The sequence below is a fragment of the Dermacentor andersoni genome, chromosome 1 (assembly GCF_023375885.2).
Source record: "Dermacentor andersoni chromosome 1, qqDerAnde1_hic_scaffold, whole genome shotgun sequence".
Lineage (NCBI taxonomy): Eukaryota > Metazoa > Arthropoda > Arachnida > Ixodida > Ixodidae > Dermacentor > Dermacentor andersoni.
This window is the reverse complement of record NC_092814.1, coordinates 213,943,423-213,966,812: the sequence shown is the minus strand read 5'-3', so window position 1 is coordinate 213,966,812 and position 23,390 is coordinate 213,943,423. Positions and strand designations below refer to the sequence as shown.

General features: G+C 41.0%; 1 protein-coding gene across 1 annotated transcript in view; it reads right to left on the bottom strand.

Annotated features, from left to right (window-relative positions):
* Positions 1-23,390, bottom strand: part of LOC126548112 (uncharacterized) — an 81,563-nt gene that overhangs the window by 35,467 nt on the left and 22,706 nt on the right. The window contains exons 7-9 of the mRNA XM_072289161.1: positions 17,948-18,115; positions 16,994-17,172; positions 7,983-8,109 (exon numbers count right to left, since the gene is read on the bottom strand). Of these exons, the coding sequence (XP_072145262.1) occupies positions 7,983-8,109; positions 16,994-17,172; positions 17,948-18,115 (474 nt within the window). The remainder of the gene's footprint in view (positions 1-7,982; positions 8,110-16,993; positions 17,173-17,947; positions 18,116-23,390) is intronic.

Here is a 23,390-nt window from a genome sequence, read left to right as displayed (position 1 = left end):
GAAAAACACTTTTATGTAGCATGTATTGAGCAATAGAAAGCTGTATCAGGAGTTTTTCTCGTTGCTCTACAATTTTCTCATTGACACTTTTAATCTAACTATAATATTTGAGAAGTTGATGAATTAATTAAGCTAACATTTAACAATTAACTTAATTAAGCTAATGAACAATTAAGTTAATTAAGTTAACAAGTAATTAAGCTGACATGTAAATAGGCAGAATGAAAAAAATAATCTGAGTATCTCCAAGCGACGGCAAACAACATTATCCTGGTTCTGCCCACCTATGAGGTATTTGCATATTTTTAATGTTTGGCTTAAGTTACGTGGGAAACCCTGTATACAGAGTGTAGGTGGAAGGCCCAAACTCCACACTTCCAAATAAAATCATGGCTATGCCTCTATAACGTAACAACAACTACTTTTCAACGCACTTTTGCAAACGTTAGGCCAACCACAAAGCACTACGTTGTCAGTGAAAAAATATACTATATTCTGTTCATTGGAAAGATACACACCAAAGCCAAACTGTTCCATTCACTACTGCAATGTAATAACCTTTGTTTGTTTCACTTGTAAAATCTCATCCTTCACTTGTGCCTGCTACCAATGGCAGGAGCAAGGAAAGAAGCACGTGTCAAGAGCTCAGCCAGTAATTTGTATTCCTCATTTCTGATGCAGGTGCTTAACTGACTGACGCATAAGGGCTGAGCTGCATGTTTTGTGACTTGTTGCTCAATGCCAGTGGTAATGTGGAAGCAATCAGATTTATTTTTCATGTGCATAGGCAAGTCTTCTTTGCTAGTGAACTTTATATTCATATTCCACATTATGTAAGAGAAAATTTGATGGCACCATACACTACTTAATTTTATGTTTTTTACATAGTGTTTTCTGGTGGTGCTCTATGAGAGGTTCCACATACGTATTTCATAAACACCAAAAATCTGTTGCACTTATGTTGTGAAAATCTGTTACTGAAAATCTGAAGATGTACTGAGAGATTCATTTGTAGCGAATATTTATCTATACTTCGCTTCTTTTCACAAGTCGCCTGAAGCAGAAGAAAAATAGAGCATGAATTTAGAAGTTTCACATGCACTATTACTTTCAGAAGTAAATAGTGTTAAAACATAGCAATGTGGAATATAATTATGTTCTTTACTACAACCACGTTCACCAGCAATAGAGGCTTGTCTCTGAAGAAAAGGAGAAGCACGCTTCTGTCACTTAATCGGGGCTGGACATATCAACAAGCTTGTTGACTCAGCTTCAAAAACTAAAACCGGGGAGCCTAATCAGCTGTGCCAAGCAGCCTTCACAAAGCCAGCAAGTAGGTGCAGTGTGGTAGTGGAGTACTCTACAAGACACGTGACAAGGCGTCACTCAAACTTCTTGGGGCTTATAGACTGCTTAAAGGAGACAAGTGCTCGTTTATGAGGGCTCTGTTTCAGATAAGTTGCTCGAGGGAAGTGACATAGGCAATCCAGCTGACATGTTCACAGTACAGGACAGTGGCCAAATTGTTGTTTTACACAATGTAATTTTTTTTTTTTCAGAATGCATTTGTTTGAATTTAAAGTGACGCGGTTCACAGGGCAGGCTTTCTTTAGTATTGCCAATTCTTTAGCTTGGCAGGCAATTATGAAGCACCAATTTCGACTTTGGCAGTTATTACAAAAACATTGTGCCGAAAAACCAAAGGCTGCATGGAAGAAGTTGGCAGAGCACACATTCTGCAAAAACAAGGTGGAAGTTGTGCCATATATTCATAAGGCCTCGTACAGCCTGAAAAAGGTAGCCCAAAGATGCGGTGTATCGACTGTTTTTTCAGTCCCTTGCAAACTTTCTTGCCTATGTGCATGTGCTTCAAGGAAACGAAAGTAGACTGCTTACAAGAAGCGTGCCAAGCCTTTTGTTTTCTGTTCTGTGGGTGTCGTGTATGAAACTCCTCTATCATATGACTAGAAATAAATCAGGCAGACAGGCAGATGTACTGACAAAATTAATTGAACGAATTCTGGGGTTTTACATGCCAAAATCACGATTTGATTATGAGGCATGCCGTAGTGGGCGACTCAGTACTAATTTTGACCATCAGGGGATTTTTAACGTGCCCCCAATGCACGGTAAGATGTATTGATAGAGTATAAGAGCACGATCTAGCCACAAGAAATAAGATACCTGCTCACATGTCTGAACACTGCGAGTAGTACTCATACAAGCCACTGTGCAGCTGCATCATTAGGGTGCCTGGAAAAAAAATTCATCAGCCCTTCCACTCTGTGAACAAGGACCAGCAGCAAAGCTGTGTTATTATTACAACACACAATGCCCACTGGTGGTAACAGTGTGTATAGGATGCAGGTGGCCATTAAACCGAGCCCCGAAACAAGCGACGATATGCGTCGACCGAGATGCAGTCAAAGGAGTGCACAAAACAAAACATGCTTGTTTGTAATTTGCGACTGAGCATACTTTCTAGTTAATTAGCTGAATGAAACTTGGAAGGACTAGAGTTTTATTCTAGCGGACAAACATGGGGCTGTCCATTTCCCTTCTATAGAGGCCCATGTATTGACAGCAGACGGGAATCGCACAGTATTTACAACTTCACTGTGAACTATGTAATTATGAAAAGTAGATGAAACTCGGCGTAATGTTAGAGTCATCTTAATGGCTAATTGTCATATAATTTGCTTCGGGATACTTTTGATAAAACAAGAGTTACAGCTGTTTTTGTAACCAGACTTCCTCCATAGATGACCATGTACTGACAGCAGATAGGAATCCTGTAACGTCTACAACTTCGCTGTGAACTAACTAATTATGAAAAGTAAATGAAACTCGGCGTAATGATAGAGTCGTCTTAGCGGCCAATTTTAGTATGATTTCTTTCCAAGATACCCACATTAGATTGAGAGCTACAGAGCATTCGCGAGAAACTAGATGAACATTTATTCGTGCCGACGCAACGCGTAGATGAATGGACATCGACCATCACCGAAGGGTAGCTATATACAGCTTTGATGTAAAAGTAAATGCATTGTGGCATGTGAGCTGCTCGAGGCTTACTTTATTCACAGGAATGGTGAAACATGTGCAAGGGACACCTCAGTTTTGCTCAGAAAAAGTGAATTCAGTATGATTGATATGCTTTTACTGATTGCAGTTCATGGATGTTCACGTTCAATGTGCACATATCTGATAGCATCAGGTAATGCATATTTTGGCATGACAGTTTCCAATAAGTACTGGTTAGTTGTAAGTGAACACTGTCCTGAGTTCTTCCTCGTACCTGTCATTCCTGTGCTCCTTTCAAACGTCCAAATATGAACCAATATGTCCAACAACTCTTTGCTAAGATGAAGGACCTGTTGCAAAATTAGCTGCACTGGTGCTGCGTCCACCCTGCTCAGAAACTCAACAAGCGTGACAAAGACATCGGACGACAGCAAGAAGCACACACGACAGAATGTTAAGTCCAGTCAAGCATTCGAAGATGAAAAATGATGCAAAATCTAAATTCTCATTGTGTGACCGTTTAATTGGCTATCATGTTGTGGATGAGCATCTTTAAGGTATAAAATTTTGGAAATCTGGCAATAATTACACATTTCAGATGTTGGTACCCAATCCATAGGTTTTAGCCATGTCAGCTATAGAAACATAATCAAAGGAGCATCACCAGACTACAAGAACAAGGGCTTGTTTGCTGTGCAGTGAGATACTACCACATTTTTGCACATCACCCACATTAAAAATTCCAGAAATTCAAGTGAAAAGTCAGGTGGAGGTTACACTATGCTGTCCTTAAACTTGATAACTGTTACATTTGCCATAAAGTTACCAAGCAAATGCCTCTAGATTTGGCTGTTTTAGCTAGCTCACAATACCCCACTTGATCTTGCTGGCAATGATACAAACTGCTTGCTTCTATGTTGGTCATTCTTGCTGAAGCAGCTGTAGTGCTGCACAACAAGTCTCGACTTCTTAAAATTGAAATTGTGTAATTATGAAATGAAACTACATAATTAAATCCAGAGAAATATGAGTTATGCCCCATGAAAGTGTTGGCAAATTTTTAAAAAAGGTAAGTAAATTGAATATTTCAGAAGTGTGCAACATGAACATTGAACTGTACAGCTGCATCTCATTAATATGAACATTTTGCCATCAAACCAAAGCCACGCGTAATGCGAGTTGTCAAAAAAGAAGAAAGCAAAAAAACAACAAAGAAAAACCTTTGTGGTAAACAGAGACACTTTGACAAAGGGGCATCATAATCAAAGCATGCCTCTATGAATTGTGGCGTTCATTAGAGTTCAATTATAACAAAATATGGGGAACTTCAAATGAATGCTCCAGACCACCTCTGTGATTTAAAATTCACTGCACACTAATGTTACTTGTGGGTTTATAGTGGTATCAGAGCAGGTCTGGCATATGTTATATCCTGGACCAAAGGTGTTTTACTGCTGATAAACTCCCACTCCCACCAAATTCCCCCCACCCAATGAAATCCAACACATTTATAGGTCTTCAGTTGCAGCCTCAAACACCTCACTTCTGAATTGCCTCTAACTTGCCTCTGAGACAACCCGAAATGGTTTACCTTTTTATTCACAGTGAGGGAGTTGATTTATAGTGACTTATTATGGTTGTGATGCTAGGTTGTAATGTACAATACATGGTCTAAAAGCTTTGACTGTCTAAAGGCACAGACCTGTTGACACTTTTAATAGGTTTTGGCAGAGTGGGTCTTAAATTATTCGTAAACACAGCATTTCCCATTCAAAATACTCTTTTCTACTTATCTACTGGATTACCGACTCTATCTTCTGCTCAATTTATGTAAAGGTTTTAATATACTAATCTCTGCCACAAACTGTTATTAAACTTGGAATCTTAAGGATGATTGTTAACTTCTCTCATGTTCTTTGCACAATGTTATGGCTCTCTGTCCCTTGACCATAATCTCCAGCCTTATTTTACAACTTCCCAAATCTCTGGGTCCAGAGAGGCTGCCAATGGAAAATGACCCTGTCAACCTTTAATTGCCAAACTCTGTCAAGTGAGGCTAGCTTAGCAGGACTCTTTGAGGAACTATCAGATATTGTTTGAGATATCATCAGCCTTAGTGAGATTAGAAGAACTGGTGAGGCTTATACATTGCTGAATAACGGACATGTCCTCTGCTATAGAGGTCTCCTAGATAAGAAGCAATACAAGGTAGGATTCCTAATCCATATGGACATAGCGGGCAACATTGACAAATTCTACAGCATTAATGAGAGGGTAGCTGTTGTCGTAATCAAAATTAATAAGAGGTATAGATTAAAGGTAGTACAAGCCTACGCTCCAACATACAGTCACGATGATGAGGAAGTAGATCAGTTTTATGAAGATGTTGAATTAGCGATGAGAAAAGTGCAAACTCAGTTTACTGTAGTAATGGGTGACTTCAATGCAAAAGTGGGGAAAAAGCAGGCTGTTGAACAAGCAATTGGCAACTACGGCGTCGATTCTAGGAATGCTAGAGGAGAGATGCTGGTAGAATTCGCAGAAAGGAATAAGCTTCGAATAATGAACACCTTTGCCAGGAAGCGTAGCAATAGAAAGTGGACCGGGAAAATCCTTAATGGTGAAACAAGAAATGAAATTGACTTCATAATTTCTGCTGATCCCAGCATAGTGAGGATATAGAAGTGATAGATAGGGTAACTTGCAGTGATCATAGGTTAGTGAGGGCTAGGATTCGCCTCAATTTGAAGAGAGAAAGAGTAAAATTGGTCAAGATGAAACAGGTCAACCTAGAGGCAGTAAGGGTAAAAGCAGACAAATTCAGGCTGGTACTTGTAAACAAATATGCAGTCTTAGAATAGAGAGATGAAGATGACATAGAGATAATGAATGAAACCTTAACTAGGCTGGCTTCAGAGGCAGCAACTGAAGTGGGAGGCAAGGCACCAAGGCAACCAGTAGGCAAGCTCTCCCAAGCAACAAACGCCCTAATAAAGAAACGACAAAGAATGAAAGTGTCCAACTCAAGAAATAAGATAGAATTCGCGGAACTGTCAAAACTGATCAACAAAGCGAAAATAAGTGATGTTAGAAATTATAACACGAGAAAGACTGAAGAAGCTGTAAATAATGAACGCAGCCTGAAATCAGTGAGAAGGAAACTTGGCATAAGACAAACCAAGATGTATGCACTGAAAGATAAGCAGGGTAATATCATCAGCAATCTCGAAGATATAGTAAAAGCAGCGGAATAATTCTATACTGATCTGCACAGTACCCAGAGGAGTCAGGATACCTCAATTACAAACAGTAATGAACAGCATACAGAAACTCCTCCTATAACTAGCGATGAGGTCAGAAGGGCCCTGCAAGACATGAAACGAGGAAGAGCGGCAGCAGAAGATGGAATAACAGTCAATTTAATCAAAGATGGAGGAGACATAATGCTTGGAAAACTGGCGGCTCTTTATACAAAGTGTCTATAGACTGCAAGGGTCCCAGAAAACTGGAAGAATGCAAACATTATACTAATCCACAAAAAGGGAGACGTTAAAGAATTGAAAAATTATAGGCCCATTAGCTTACTCCAGTATTATATAAAATATTTACCAAAATAATCTCCAATAGAATAAGGGCAATACTGGACTTTAGTCAACCAAGGGAACAGGCTGGCTTCAGGAAGAGATACTCTACAATGGATCACATTCACGTCATTAATCAGGTTATCGAGAAATTCTCAGAGTACAATAAGTCTCTCTATATGACTTTCATAGATTACGAAAAAACATTTGATTCAGTAGAGATACAAGCAGTCATAGAGGCACTGCGTAATCAAGGAGTACAGACCGGTTACGTAAATACCTTCGAAAATATCTACAGAGATTCCACAGCCACCTTAATTCTACACAAGAAAAGTAGGAAGATACCTATAAAGAAAGGAGTCAGACAAGGAGACACAATCTCTTCAATGCTATTCACTGCGTGCTTGGAAGAAATATTCAAGCTATTAAACTGGGAAGGTTTAGGAGTAAGGATTGACGGAGAATACCTCAGCAACCTTCGGATTGCCGATGACATTGTTCTATAGCAACACCGCAGATGAGTTACAACAAATGATTGAGGACCTTAACAGAGAGAGTGTAAGAGTGGGGCTGAAAATTAATATGCAGAAGACAGAGATAATGATGAATAACCGGGCAAGGGAACAAGTGTTCAGGGTCGCCAGTCAGCCTCTAGAGTCTGTGAAGGAGTACGTTTACCTAGGTCAACTAATTGCAGGGAACCCCTGACCATGAGAAGGAAATTCACAGAAGAATAAAAATGGGTTGGATCGCATACGGCAAACAATGTCGGCTCCTGACTGGAAGCTTACCATTATCATTGAAAAGGAAGGTGCACAATCAGTGCATTTTACCAGTGCTGACATATAGGGCAGAGACTTGGAGACTGACAAAGAAGCTTGAGAACAAGTTAAGGACCGCGCAAAGAGCAATGGAACGAAGATTGCTAGGCATAATGTTAAGAGACAGAAAGAAAGCGGTTTGGATCAAAGAGCAAACGGGTATAGACGATAGTCTAATAGACATCAAGAGAAAAAAATGGAGCTGGGCAGGTCATGTAACGCGCCGGTTAGATAACTGTTGGACCATTAGGGTTACAGAATGGGTACCAAGAGAAGGGAAATGCAGTTGAGGATGGCAGAAGACTAGGTGGAGCGATGAAATTGGGAAATTCGTGGGCGCTAGTTGGAATCGGTTGGCGCAGGACAGGGGTAATTGGAGATCGCAGGGAGAGGCCTTCGTCCTGCAGTGGACATAAAACAGGATGATGATGATGATGATGATGATGATGATACACACAAATCACAATTGAACAGTGCAACACCAATTTATTCCAGCTTCAACCACCAAAAGTTGAAGCTGGAACCATCAACTTGTAATGTTTCAAAAAAATTGCACCTGTCCTGCGGAGTCATGGCCTGGAGGAACTGTTTGGCCCTGTCTTCATTGTACTGGCTGCTCTCCAGGGCCATGTTGAGCAATGTCTGGGACACCGCAGGGAACTGTTCATGCAGGTGTGACACCACTGCATGCAACAGAAAACAAAGCTTTAGAAGTATATCCTTTTATCCCATACTTATTGTTTCCAGAAAGTAACTTGTATTCTCTCGTAATAATTTTTTACTACACTAGCAATGCCATAGACTAGGCTAGCAGGCATTATCAGGCTTGTGTCATGGTGTAGAAGGGATGATGATGATGACACCCAACACAACAGCGGTCGGTACAAGTTTCAACATGGTGCCCACGGTACAAGAAGCTCTGAGACTACACAGTAGTAGCGCCATACGAAAATGTGAATTAAGCATTGTTCCAATCATTAGTATTTAGTTCACCAATTTTCTAATGTCAGTACTGCTGTATAGTCTTAGAGCCCCTTGTACAGTTGGCACCATGTTGTAACTCATATTGAGAATGATAGTACATAGACAATTGCAATGCAGATAGCAGAGTGTCTGGCAAATAGCACAATGAACGCAACCTGCCGGGCAGGCCTAATTCAGGTGATGGGTGCTACAATGCATGTCCCGCTGTGATACCTTCGGCCACAGTTTGCTGCCGACTTGCTTTGCCAAGCTGCTGCCTAAGCACAACTCATGTTGCCATTGCCACAACTATTAACACGAAAGCATTAAGGGCCCCGTGTCGCAGAAAATCCAGCGTCGGCATCCCACATCCGGCGCCCAGCGTCGACTGTCTTTTCGGCAAAAATCACTTTGAAGTACGCATAGCCAACCATTCTTTTATCACCTAAGTTGCTCATACCTTGTCTTTCATTCTTTACAAAGTTATTCCTTGGAATTTCGAGAATGACAACTCACAAACAAATATCATGTAAAAAGGCACCGACAGCCATACCTTTTATGTTAGATCTTCTCAGACTGAAATATTAAATGTCACGAAACAGTAACAGGAGATCGACCCACGCAAGAGGCCACGTTTCTACCAGAAAGCTCGTCTTCGTGCTTAGCATTCGCCGCCAGCATTTCCCAGTAAACATTACGTATACATAAGCTGCAGTTGCCAGGAAATGTGAAAAGTACTCAGGGAGCTGTCAGATATCAGACAGATAGCAATGGAAAGAAGACATTTATTTACAAATCAGGCACCTCATGGGCACTCAGTGTGTGGAAAAGGAAAAGCAACAGCAGTCACGACTTCGACAGCTTTTAACAGCAGAAATGGCACTTTTTGCAGGATCATCCTATTTGGTTAAGTCCCTTCTGGCTGCTATGACAGCCATTATTCTTTGAGAGAGGTTCTGGAAAAGGCAGGCCGCCAATAGATGATGCTCCCGCCTTAAAGGGGGTGTTGTCCTTGTGCAAGTGCAGTTTTTATGGGAATGAACTGCATGTATTAGCATAGTTGACACGGGAAAACAGATAGGAACTGGTGAAATGAAAGATGTGGTAACCACACTTATGCAGTGATCTGCTGTGCTGGAATACTGCTGTGCTGGAATAGTTAAATAGTGTGATAACACGCAGCTGTCTCTTTTTGTGCCTGTATATTATTGAGATTAAACTGCAATCATTCTGATTATTTTTGTGAGTGACCTTTGCGAGTACCTGCACAGGGAAAGAGGTCCGAACCAACTTGGAAATAGTTGTAGTGCCACATGTGATTAAATCAAATGGCATCATTCTTGTGTGAATAATCTACGTCAGACCTTCCCTAAAATTTTGCTCCAATGTTTTCATATTCACGTTTGAAGGCCAGCATGTGGCATGTGGCTTGGTTAAGACGTCGATGATAGCAGGATGACAATGGGCATAAGAAAAGAATGCAATTTAAGCAAGAAAGCAATATATGTGAGATAAGGGCATGCCACACTCCATGGCATGTGCATGCTGCCATGGGCAATGCCACACAGCATAAGGGTCGACAGCTGGGCCACTTGAAGGGTGAAAACCGGTCAATCATGAAGGGTCTTCTTGCTGGTTTATGTTGTCTCTTTTTACTGGTTTTCACCCCTCAATCGCATAGCATGAATAGCTGAGACAGCGGCAAGGTGAGTGGTGCTCTGTTGGTGATGTGGCAGAAGTATGCAGTAACTGAACGTACCACAATGGGACATGCTCGCATACCTTCACCGCCTGAACTGAGCATGCCCATTGCATTTCAACTGCTCATGCGAGTATCCTGCACATGCTGGCCTAATCTGCAGTTTTTTTCTTCCACAATCTTTCTAGTCTTCCAAAATAGTTGGCATTTGCTTTTTACAGCATCCATCTGAAAGCCTAATGTTAGACCTTGTGACCACCTTAATGCGACAGACATGCTTATGTCCCAATTCCAAATAGTCAGCTTCCTTACTAACAGCTGCAATGAGACAAAAGAGGAAAGAAGAGTGTTAGACCTCGTGACCACCTTAATGTGACGGACATGCTTGTGTCCCAATTCTAAATAGTCAGCTTCCTTAATAACAGCTGCAATGAGACAAAAGAGGAAAGAGGACAGCACAAAATTGTCCAGCAGAAAGTAGCGTGAAGTAAGGGTCGAACACCAATGCACAGTGGCCAGATCACAGTGCCTGTGAGTGATTCATCCAAGAAATTTCTTGGCTCACACAACTACTACAAAGTACACGTATAACTTTCATTCAGCATGATTAACCTAAATGAGAAAATGCTTTTGCCATTACAAAAATTATGGTACATACTCATGTAACAGCCACACATTTTTTTTGACAATCTTAATGAAGTGCAGCCCTCACACAAGGACGGGCCATTTTGGTCCAATTTTCCTGGTCATGCTTAGTATGAGCAATTCTTTTGTGCAAAAATAGTGAGCGCTATTGTTTTCATAACACACTTATTTGTTCACATGTGCACGCCATGCAGTTGGTGCCCATCTAGTTCTCATCACTGCCACTGTCACTGCTGCTCAGGCTGAGTTCATCAGCACACTCATTGATAGTCATCTACAATGCCCTCCATGGTGTTAGGTATGTCTGTGACATCAAAGGTTTTAACAACAATGTCCAAACACTGCACATGCCACGTGCTCAGAATCCAAGAGCATGTAACACAAGCTGCAGGAATGCTCCCTACAACCATCTGGTCGGCATCTTTGAACTTTTTTCCAACTTCATTGTTTTTTCTAATTTTGGTATGCCAAGTGGGGCTATAGCTCTTACATGAGTGCGGCCCTTACTCGAGTATATGCAATAACTAGTTCAGGTAAGTTGTTTTTCTCTAGCAGGAAGTATTGACTTTACTCATAGAGAATGTGCCTACAGAGTATTTTTCCAAACTGCACCAATATTTATAAGTTCGGGCAATACAAGTCATAGTGGCCTCCTTATGTTTGCACTTCAAGTGTCCAGATATAAGGAGCAATTTGTGTGGTTATGCGTCTAGTTAACAGAGCTGTGGCAATTGGTCTTTAATTAATGCCTCAGATAAAAAAGTTTTGTGACAATAGCTGCACATACAATTATTTCACCTTCATAGGCTCACTGAAATCAAAAACGAATCGGAAAGAGTGCCTATAACATTAATTTCTCCACCTCTCTCTCTTATCACATGTAAATTGTGGTCTCACAGCACTAATGTTGGTTGCCTTGTTCTGTCCACTCTTTCTTGTCCTGTTTTCAAGCTGTTTTTCAGTTATGAAATCATAGCAACAAACTTCGAGTAAACATGCTTTTATGGAAGATGCTAGTTCATTTGGCAGTGTCTTGTGGGTCAGTTTCTCAATGAGTTTTGCTCTCACAGGCCAGGGTGTAACAGCACAGCACATTCAGTGGCTCTGCAGAATAGCATAATAGTACAAAAATTGGGCTAACTGATTTGTGGATGGCATGGTGAACATTGCAGACAACAGGACTAGAAATAAAGATGAAGCAGATGCACAAGTGTTCTATCTTTCTTTCTAGTGGTTCTCTGCACTTTTCACCATTCTATCTATAGAAGCAGTTTGTTGCAGGACAACAAAACGCATGGGAATGTATAGCTTTAATGTAAAGCTCATGTGAAGAAGGCAGCACAGTGTGTTGCCATGAAGTGTACAATATAGTTTACTGAAGAGCCTGATGGCAGTGATACTCCGAAACAAGAAAAACACAGCACTTGTCCCACTGTGTGAACTTGAGCTTGTTATGGTTTGACAACAGAAAAACAGCATGAAAAATGGGACAAGAGCACTTGTCATGAATCCCAGAATACCTTTTGGTTATTTCACCTAACTGCTGTTCCCTTTAAAACTAAAATTAAAAGGGTAGTGCTGTGTGTAGGTAAAATATTTTTTACAAACTGATGGCTCAAATTTTTTTTTCACTATTATTTTGGTAAATGTACAATCTTGGTAATCTATTTTCATACAAGATAGCTCAATGCTAGGCTTTTGCGAGTATTACATTTTTGATTCAAAGCAAATAGTTCGAATAGTTGCGAGACTTGCATAAAACCTTGACTTTGTACTTTGTAGTAAATAAAAATCAACTTCAAACAAAAGAGCCAATTTTGACGAATCTAAGAAAAGTTGGTTCTTTGCTTGCACAGAAGGAAACATATTCATTTCTGGAGTCAGTTTATTATCAAAGTGCCGTCATTCTTATATATCCAAGCAAAAATTCAAGTTCAACATTTCCTACAACTCCAGCTGCAAAGAAAATATGTTTACAGGCCTTTGCTTACTGTTGTACTTCAGTCTAGTGAAAATTTTGCAGTGGTAAAGGCCGTGGGAGCGTTTCACTTTTGCCTGACATGTGTCATCATGACGCTGTGAAGTGTGACCTTGGCTGTGCAACGCTGGCAGTTTATGTTGTGTTGGGCAAGTTCAGCTTGATTCTTTCCATTTACATGTGGGCTTAACGCATTCTTTTCTGCAAGCATGCAGACAAAAAAAAATAATTTTAACAGTAAAATGGTTATGCTGGTTATATGCGAATTATGCCTCAAGGTGCAGTTTCACAGTTCACAGTGGCGCGGCTCATGCTGCCATGAAACCACCATTAAAGGGCAACTCCGGCGATTTTTTAATGTCAACAGATGTCGATGAAATTCGCTGGGTAAGTTCCTCTGAACACTTCCGTCATGTCCTCAAAAAAGCAGGTTTGAGAGTTGTACAGATTTTTTACAATGAATTTAATGAATTACCTCGAACACCCTACCTTGCCTCCTAACTTACAAGCCACATTGTGCATGACGTCAGAAATGTTCCATACAGAGCACGCCAGGATCATGCAGACGACAGCGGTGAGAGAATCGAGGAGTCAACAATCGTGAGCTAGTGCATGGCATGAGAAGCTGCTGTCGCGAGAAGTTGTGTTCCCTGTAGACGTGCAAGAGATGGGAGGCAAGTGGTGTTGCGTTGTTGGCTGCACGAACTTCAGCTCTCACCATCTGCACACACAGTTTGAGCCGATGCTGACCGCGTTCAGCCGAGGTTAAGCCTATGTGTCACAGTCGCGTAGCTTGTGCGTCTGCTGCTGGCGGACCTAAGCAACTGACCTGAAGCTAATTAAGCCATCAGGATGAAAAAAACTCCTTCTGTAGTTCAGTTTTGCCCATACGGATTTGAAATAAACCATTGCTCATTTCGCACAGTGCACACACAAAAAGCGAGAAGCGACGACACGGCGTAGTATCGACATCCGTACGTTGCCGTTTTCGACAGAAAGCTGCCCGCCGCACTCACCAGCACTTCCCTAAATTAAATGCGACTACGAAGATGGATGTATTTTTACGTATTGTCATGCTAACTCATTATTTAGCTTCCGAAGTGCACTGCTTGCCTCGTATCCCAAATGGGCAGCAAGCGTAGGCCCCTTCGATACAGCGGCGTAAACAACCACCTTGTTCAGCTGCCAATGGTGTCTATACTGGCATCGGCGTTTCCGGAGAAAACTACGCATTCTCTAAATGAACGATCACAAGCGCAAAGTCCTCATCTATGTACACTTTAAGGAACATATTGTGTACATGAAGAGAATACAAAGAATGATAAGTAGGCAGCATAACGCTCCTGTACTAGTCTGCCGCTCGATGTTTTCGAAAGGTGCACGGTCGCTCATATCAGTACAATTCAGAGTGATGCAACGGTGCTTACATGCACAAAATCTGCCTGTTTTGATATGTTCTGACATTATTTGATGTCAACGATGAGTGGCTTAATATATCTCAAGTGAATGACGAATGGTCGCTGCACCTGCCGATGTAAACAAATGCACCGTTCGGTGCTTTGGACTGTCAGCTGCGTTTTTGCAAGATACAAATGCGAAAAGTCGTGCTCCACATCTAACAGTAAGCATGCGAAGCGTTTCCCTGAGAAGGGGTGAAACAGCTAAAATAGCAAGCAGCATGTATAATATCAGTGCTTTGGACTACCCTTGGTCTTGATGTTGCAGCACGATATGTAGTGCATGGGCGCTGGCTCTCATGGTGGCGGGTTGAATGCGAACGGCGATTTGTGGCCATTGGATTCGTCAGAATCATATCTGTCAATATTTGACAGATCCGAAGAGGTGATGCAGCTGACATTGTCACCTGAAGATCCGGTGCGGTCACAATTCAGCCGAGCGTCTGCTCTTCGCTGCTAGCGGGTGAGACTGGCATGCCCTGCGCGCCTTCCCCGGTGAACACACTCGTGACGTCACACGGAGAGGTTCGCTCAACTGCTTGGTCAGGTTTCGGTTTCGTTTTTGCGCTTTTTTGCTTATTTAAAGTTATTTTCGAATTTGCGAAACAATTCTACTATCAGACGCGTGACAGGGGGGTCTCGGGAACCTAAATATCTCATTACTTCGACATGGCCAAAAAATCACCGGAGTTGCACTTTAAGACAAAGTTCTCTGTCATTAGTGTTGCTTAAGAGGTGGGGAACAGAACCAGTGGCCAAGCATATGACGTGGACGATTCGTGCATCCGCAAATGGAGACTGTTTTTACAAAGATTCGGGTGTTGTATGCAATTATTTGCACGGGTTACAAATGTGGATACCTTTTTCTTTCCAGGGTGTTGTTATTGAGGATGCGGTTTATACACAGAAAGGTATGTATAGTCGTTTGTTTTGAATAGTTCAAAAACATTGAATACTGAAATTCCAGCTGAAGCGAATATTGAATAACATATATTTGATCGAATATAAGAAAATATCGAATATCCACACAAGCCTTCTCAATGCACATGTCTCTGTGGTTGGCTGCTGAGCGCGAGGACACCGGATCAAATCCCAGCCACGGCAGCCGAATTTTGATGGGGGTGAAATGCGAAAATACCCGTGTACTTAGATTTAGGTGAACGTCAGAGAAATCCAGGTGGTCCAAATTATTCCGGAGTCCCCCACTACAACGTGCCTCATTATCAGATTGTGGTTTTGGCATGTAAAGCCCCATAATTTTATGTCACTGTGCTGTAATCTTTGGTATTTATGCATTTAGGTTTTCAGGCACATGTCATTAGCACAACGACTGAAGAAGGCTGTGTGACATAATGGCACTTGGCCATGATTGAAAAAAACTCATAAATTCACTTAGTATTTCAGTTTATCACCACTCATTTAAGGATTATAATGAGGGCAAATGTACTTTTTTACACTCTGCCCATATGAATGAATTAAATTATGGTGCTTTGTTGTCCAAAAGTGACACATGGGCTATTAAAGATGCCATAGTGAGCAGCATTGGATTAATTTGGATCACTTGGGGTTTTTTAACATCCAGCCTATGTACAGTACAAGACCATTTTTGCACGCCACCTCTACTGGAAGCCGGTAGTAATGGCCAGGAATCTAAACCATGCCTTCGTGCACAGCAGCTGAACTTCATACCCAGTGAGCAATACGAAAAAGCACTAATTATATATGCCAAGTGTACACAATTGGCATATAGTACTGCTTCCCTTTTACAACTATTTTAAAATTACAGAACTCCTGGGTACTCTATTTCTTTCTTTTCTCCTTTTTAAAAACTGTCCTGGATTACCATCTTTCTTTTTTTTTGGTTAAATGCACTCTTCCAAAAATAAGTTATAATTCTTGTCCTTCAGTTCAGGCCAAAACTACTGAACTCCATCCATGCACAATGGTACCGAAATCAAAATACATACCCTCCACTGCACAAACCATTTACATAATTTACTGCCACAAATTCTAATTCTAGTTCAATATCTCTATTGTTTCAATTATTCTTTATTTTTCGCACTGCACGCTCAATATTCAACACAATAACTCACATCTATCTTTTCCCAAACATTTCACACTTGATTCATATTTCAATACTTCAGCACCTACACACTCCCTAAACAAGAGTCAACGTGACCTACAAAAAACAGCAGGCACTTTATGCTTAATAATCATTCATGGGGTTTAACGACCCAAAACAACAGCTGAGTCATGAGAGATGCTATAGTGGAGGGCTCTGAATTTATTTTCTTATCTTTGGATTCTTTAATATGAGAGAGAAATGCTGACTTTAATGAAAACCCAAAGAAGTTACCCTGACTTATCATCTGGCATGCTACTTCAGTTATTGGGTGATAATTATGGTATACACAGTATCACACAAACACATAAATGGCACGTACACCCAAAGACACACAAACACACTAAAGTTATTCGCAGTTTCGCTAAGGCCTGCAGACCTCAGAAACACAACCAGCGCTTTTGTAGTGTGCAATGTGCTGGTGGTGCTTTCCCACAGGCTGAGAATAATGTGCGTCAAAATGTAAGTACATGAGCACTGTACCATTCCTGCTCAATCGGAATGTGGCTGTGCGAGCATGGATTCAATCCTGCAATGTCGTGCTCAGCAGCTGAATGTCAGATACACTGAGCCACAGCTTGTGGTCTAGATTTACTTACATGTACAGACTACTTAGACAGCATTAGCCAGAGTCAACGGTTGCAGTGGCTTACAGAATCACTAGGTACATGCTTTCCAAATGACAGCTGCTAAGAAGACATACGCTTCTGCCGATCTGCCTTGGTGGGTGGTACCACTTGGGAGGGTCTGCGAAATTCCATAATGGGCGGTTTGGCAGGTGCCACCTGTTTGATGGGCGTGCCCTTGGGCAATGGTGCATCACGCTTCTTGTAGCCCAGGTCATGCAGCCTTGTCATGGCCTCCTGGGCATTGTTATCACAGCTGCAGCAAACAGAGGATGAATGAAAGTAATATACTGTCAGTGTGACTCTTGAAGAGCGCAGAGGTAAGCTGAAACAGCTAAACAGCAAAAATGACATCAGGCATGTCATCAGGCTTCATATTGTTGTGAGAAATATTATCGGAGGTTCAGTCATTTCACATATCTGCATGAGCAACACAGAAGAACTCAAAGATTTATTAACTTTCTGCATGTTAATTCCCTTCTGGTTCCTTTCGGACTGCTTCACACTATATCCTTATTGGTAGCATCGTCACAAACTTTGATACAACAGTGACTGCTTTTGGTATAATGCTTCTAGAACATGCATGTAGGATGGTATGGTCGAAATTTTGATATTGACTGCACTGCTTGGAAATATGCATGATGATGAAAATGAGAAAGAATGTGTACAAAGGCATGCAAAAGTCAATGACCACACAGAAGACAGAGTGAACCAGTACAAGTGGGGAATAAACCATGAAATATACCATGGATGATATCATTTTGCAGACAGCATAGGGAATTCTGTTTACAAAATCATTTCTTGGCAGGCATTTATACAGTGGCCAAACTGGCCAATGCTTGAATGAAAAGTTTTCAAGAAAGCTGCACTTAAATGAGCATAGTAATTATGAAATATGGTGCAGGAAATGCAGATTGAAATATTTGGGAGCAAATAAATGAACTATAATATCATATTTGGTGTCTCTTTAGCAACAACCTGCGTTGTAGTGTGAGGAAAAGGTACTACTGATAAGGTATTAGGGAGCTTACTTATAGAGCATGTTGAAGAGCATTGCTTCGTCAGCTTCAGGAAACAGCAGCTTGAGATACCGCAGCTTCATTTTTGGTGAGCTTGGTGCTGCACTCTGGTGCCGGATGATGTAATTGTTGGGGCCCGACACCAGCATACGAATAACCTCATGCTCTTGGTTGTTGTGCCTGCATAGCAATGTCATGGGTTGCAGTGACTGTGTGTGACAACATATGTTAACAAAGATTTACATGATTTTATAAAAGAGCCTCTTTGGAGATTTAAAGATGCCCAACAGTATTTTTCTATATGAAAGGGAAAAACTGTCAGCCATCTGACAGTAACTCGGAGCTACAAAAGAAACCTATAAGAGTTTATCAGAAAGCTTCACAGGTGAAGAAAAATTAATCCTGGTCCAGGGGGGACAAATTTATCTTCACCTGTAAAGCCTTCACCCCAAGAAATCCTTATAGATTTCCTTTTATAGCTTTGTACTACAGCACAGCAAATGACATTTCCTTTTCATGGAACTTCCTCCACTCTGTGAATTTTCACAGTACTGATGTGCCAATATTTCTTTTGCACCTCAACTAAGAATAAAGTGTCACATGTATACTTGGTAAATAATTTTTGCATTTAGAACTGAGGTTGAAAAGCGCGATTAGAACAAGGACACGAAGAAACAAATGCCACAGACAAGCGGTGACTGCCAACTGGAAGTTTATTTGATATTCTCCAGCCATTTTATACATTTTCCACCATAGGTATGCATACAGCAGTCACTTATACATCTGAAAAATCAGCAACATCCTAATCTTTCATGCAAAAATGCTATTTCCTTTTCCGACAATGCAAGAGAGAGACACATATAGCTCCTTGCTTTCAAATGTGATATGCTTCTATTACTTCTCTTTCCCTCTTACTTTTTCCTTTTCCTATGAATTTTGTCTTTTCAAATATGGGAGTGCATGGACACTTGTTGAAAAGTCCCCCTAATGACTTCCATAGCCATTCTTCACGTTTCTACTGTGCTGAAGAGCTCTGTAATTGAAACACTGTCCCGTTTGTCCTATATAAGTTTTTCCACAATTATGCTGTCTGCTTAAAAACCTCGATCGTGCTCGTGCTCACGTGACTTACTTAGCGCTGCCTTAATGCATGTGGTCGCTATGCCTCTCTTAATCAATTTAGAGTGTGTGCTGTCATAGGACAACAAGTTTTTTTTTTTTTTATCTCAGATGATATGCCCAGCATACATGCTCATCCAAAGAAAAACAGAGATTAATATCGAGAAACTGAATGCGGTTGTTAATTGACAATTCATACGTGAACTTAAGTCCTCCTGATGAGTTTGTGAACATCCTCAATATTTCTTTGACTGCGTCATAAAAGTGCATACACATATCTTTTTTCATAACAATTAAGTAGTCGTTCATGTACCTAAACACTCGCGTTACAGGCGTGTCCACCAACTCAGCAGAAATTACATTGTCAACTGAGGATAAAAATATGTTGCGCAATATGGGGGCTATGGCTAAGCCTATACAAATGTTGGTACGTTGGATGTAGAACTGGCCATCATAATTGATGGCAGTTGAATGAAGATAAAAATCTAAAAGCGTTAAAAAATTGTCAGTGTTAAAACCGACAGAATTCTGAAAATTCAGTTCTCCCAATTTTAGCCTTTCTTTGTCATTATCTATCACATTATTTATCAGACACCACTTAGCTGTGGAAAAACTTATATATAATGTTTCAGTGACAGAGCTCGTCAGCACAGCAGAAATGTGGAGAATGGCTATGGAAGACACTTAGGGGGATATTGAAACAAGTGTCCATGCACTCCTATACTTGAAAAGACAAAATTCATAGGGAAAGGAAAAAGTAAGAGGGAAAGAGAAGTAATAGACGCATATCACATTCGAAAGCAAGGAGCTATATGTGTCTCTCTGTTGCTTTGTCAGAAAAGGAAATAGCGTTTTCGCATGAAAGATTATGATGCTGCTGATTTTGCAGATGTATATGTGACTGGCGCATGCATGCCTATGGTGAAAAAGGTATAAAATGGCTGTAGAAATTCAAATAAACTTCCAGTTGACACTCAGCGCTTGTCTGTAGCATTTGTTTCTTCGTGTCTTTGTTTTATTCGCACTGTCCAACCTCAGTTCTAAATATGAACCAACTAGTCCTCACCAAGCTCTTACTAAATTTTGCATGTTTGCTTTGGCATTTAACAGGTGAAACAATATTTGCATAAATGTACAAGGGTCTACTCTTAGGGCAAACGTGAGTACATGGCCTGTGCTCTGCAGAGCACTACATGTGGGCATCATGAGAAGCACTTGCGCAGGCACATTGAAACCAGAAGAGGGACTTCCAGCACCTCGCTGCTCGGTTATGGAACTTTTTTTGCAGCGGTGAAACAAACACCTTTGCTGTGTGTCACAACACGTCAAGGATTGGTTGCTTTATAGATGCTTACCTGAATTAACTACTCAAGAAGCTGAAAGATTATTCAATGAAATCCAGCAGGTGTACTATAGCTTAACGCTACTGACAACATTACTGAATAGCCCATTTTTTGTCCCAAAGTGCGAATTGCTTTGCCATTTTAACAGCTTGCAAGGTGCTGCTATTGCAGATGTCATGCAGGTGTTATGCTGACCTGTGTAACACTAATGCTATGTTAAGCCCAATATTATTACAATAACGATTACATAGTCACCCCAGGTGAATTTTCGCTACCATATTTGCTGTCACTGTGATGTTCCGTATAAAACCCAAGTGCGATAAGGTAACAGCCCACACGCCGTATATTGCGGGTGCAAGGTAAAGCATGAGAGGGTGCGCTGAGAAGGATGGTGGCTTGATGTGCGCCTTCTTGTCACGCAGCCAATGTTGGACGTCACATGATCAAGTGTACGCTAAGCATGGAGAGTGCGCATCTCCTCTTCTAGCCTGGACTTGTTGCGCATGGCTGTCCATGTGACAGAGCGCATAGGCGGTCCGTGCACTGTACCTTGGAGGTCATCTGTGGTGGGTACAATGGCTAAGGGCGAGGTGAAATGGCAGGTGGCTTTATGGGCACTGTCTTCCTGCCTGCCTAGTGTTGGAGGTCATATAATCTCAAGTTTCAAAGAAAAGGTGAAGCGACAACAGCATGACGCTTTCACTTCCCACTGCAATGTGGCAGTCTGGGCACGTCAGTGGCTTCCCACTGATGTTGCTCTTCATCACGCCAGCGTTGTAACGAGTGTTCATGGTGATCGAGTGAGATCTTATCATGCATGCCCACAAACGTGTGACGCCATGCTTGGTAATTTAATTACTTAGCGAATGTTTACTGAAATTTATACGAACGATAAAATTACGAACCTTACTTTGTGTAGTTGTCTAATTCTCTTGCCATGAATGCTTCACCTTTCAAGCGAGACTGACATTTTTTTGCTTTAGGTACCAGTTGTGCAAATAGGAGAGACCCCCTCCTAAATATAATAAGCTATCTGTGAGAATCATTTCTCTCGCCACGTCAAAGCAAGATTAGCCTAAAGCTAAGACACAACAAAGGAAGCTGAATAGGCCGACTACTACTGAGAGGTATCAAGAAAAGTTTCAAACAAACGTCACTCTGTTTTCATTAGGCAGTTTATTGTGCAGCATCCTAAGTTCGTTTGTACGATGAAATTTTTAAATTATGGGTAAACTACTCGGGGGTAAAATGCATTGTGCAATGCAAACTGCCTCTGGACTAAGCCAATTAATCAATGCATTTCTGCCCACAAGAAAGCAGGCAGTGATGTCACTCGACACTGAGCAGTAAAAGAAGCCATGAGATTGGTCATTGCTTTCCTTTCAAAGCGAATAACTTTCTTTGGCTTTTTCACCCATTTACGGGGTTAATGGCCAGAGGTTGGAACGAAAACACCAAAGCAAAGGGCACGTTCGTCGCTTAACGCCACTCATAGCTCTCCGAGACACACGTGCTATCCACCTGTGCTGCCACTACAGATGTCGAGAATTGCGCAATGAAACAACAAATCCTACATAAATATCCTCACTGCAACTAATATATGTCACCAAGCGCACTATTCCTCTAATAAAGCGAATAGCTTTCTTCAAGCATTCAGCTATTTGCTTACATTGACAATCATTGTCGATGGTTTCCGCACAATTTTTTTTTAAAAGGTTGAAATTTGTATTTTTTTTTTGCTTTCTGGTTGCTTTTTGAATGATCACAATGAAATGCCAAATTTTTAAAATACAACTCAGTAGTGGGTTCATTTAGCATCCTGTGTCATTCCTGAGCTACTGACTTTATGTTAGTCTTGTTCCAAGGCATTGGAAAAGAAATCATAACCATGGACTGCTTCCTGCTCCCCTACACACAGTGCAGACACCTACAAAAATATTGAACTTGACATAGTATTAGCATGTTTTACAAGAGTGGCAAAAAAAGAACAAAGCTTTTACGATGGCATCTGCTACAGCATCTTGCAGGCTGTGAGAACTAGGATATATTTCGTACCTTAGGACTAAAAAATCTAGCAATTCAGCAATTCTGCCCATAACATTTGAGCTGCGGCCTAGCAATTTTTCTGGAATAATCTTTCCATTCCATCAACAGTTAATTCTGTATCAAAGCATAGAACAACCAATGCTTGACCTGTGGTGACATATAAGAATGACACTCGTTCCACAGAGGTACAAGAAAAGCTACAGTGACCCAAGCAATGAGGTGACCCGTAATCCCCACCTGTAGCTCACAACACGCATGCGCGAGCACTCAAAACGATTGCACATAGCACCCTGCATGCAGAGCTCAGACCGCAAACTCGCATGTTTCACCTAAGAGTGAATGACACTATACCATTACAAAACATAACATAAAAGCACAGCTTTAAAAGTAGGAACATAGTATATGTTTTCTGAGCTAGCTCAGACCACAAACTCGCAGGTTTCCCCTAATAGTGGATGATACTATACCAATACAAAACATTACAAAAAAGTGCAGCTTTAAATGTAGGAACATAGTATATGTTTGCTGAGCTTAGCCAAACAGGATTCTGTGTGGTATTGCTACATCATGTTGCTTGTATACAAGAAAGCTGGAATCTTATGTACTACTAATACCTTTTAAAGCTCAATGTGAAAACAGATAGTATAGATAACACCTCTTGGTAAATGTGACAACATGATGACAATTCGAAGTACACTTGCCAGACCATTGCTTTACACTGAATTTGTGCATGCAATCCAAACAGGGACACATTCTTCATTCTTCTAGTGGAATGATTACAGATGCAGACAGGGACAGAGAGGACAAAACAACCACTGGACTATCTACTAGTGGCTTACTTACAAAAATGACAAATTATACGTACACGAAAATAACCAATAAATGCAGTGCAGAAACTTTACTCAATAGAATATCTACAACAAAAATAGAATACCTGCAGGATGTTT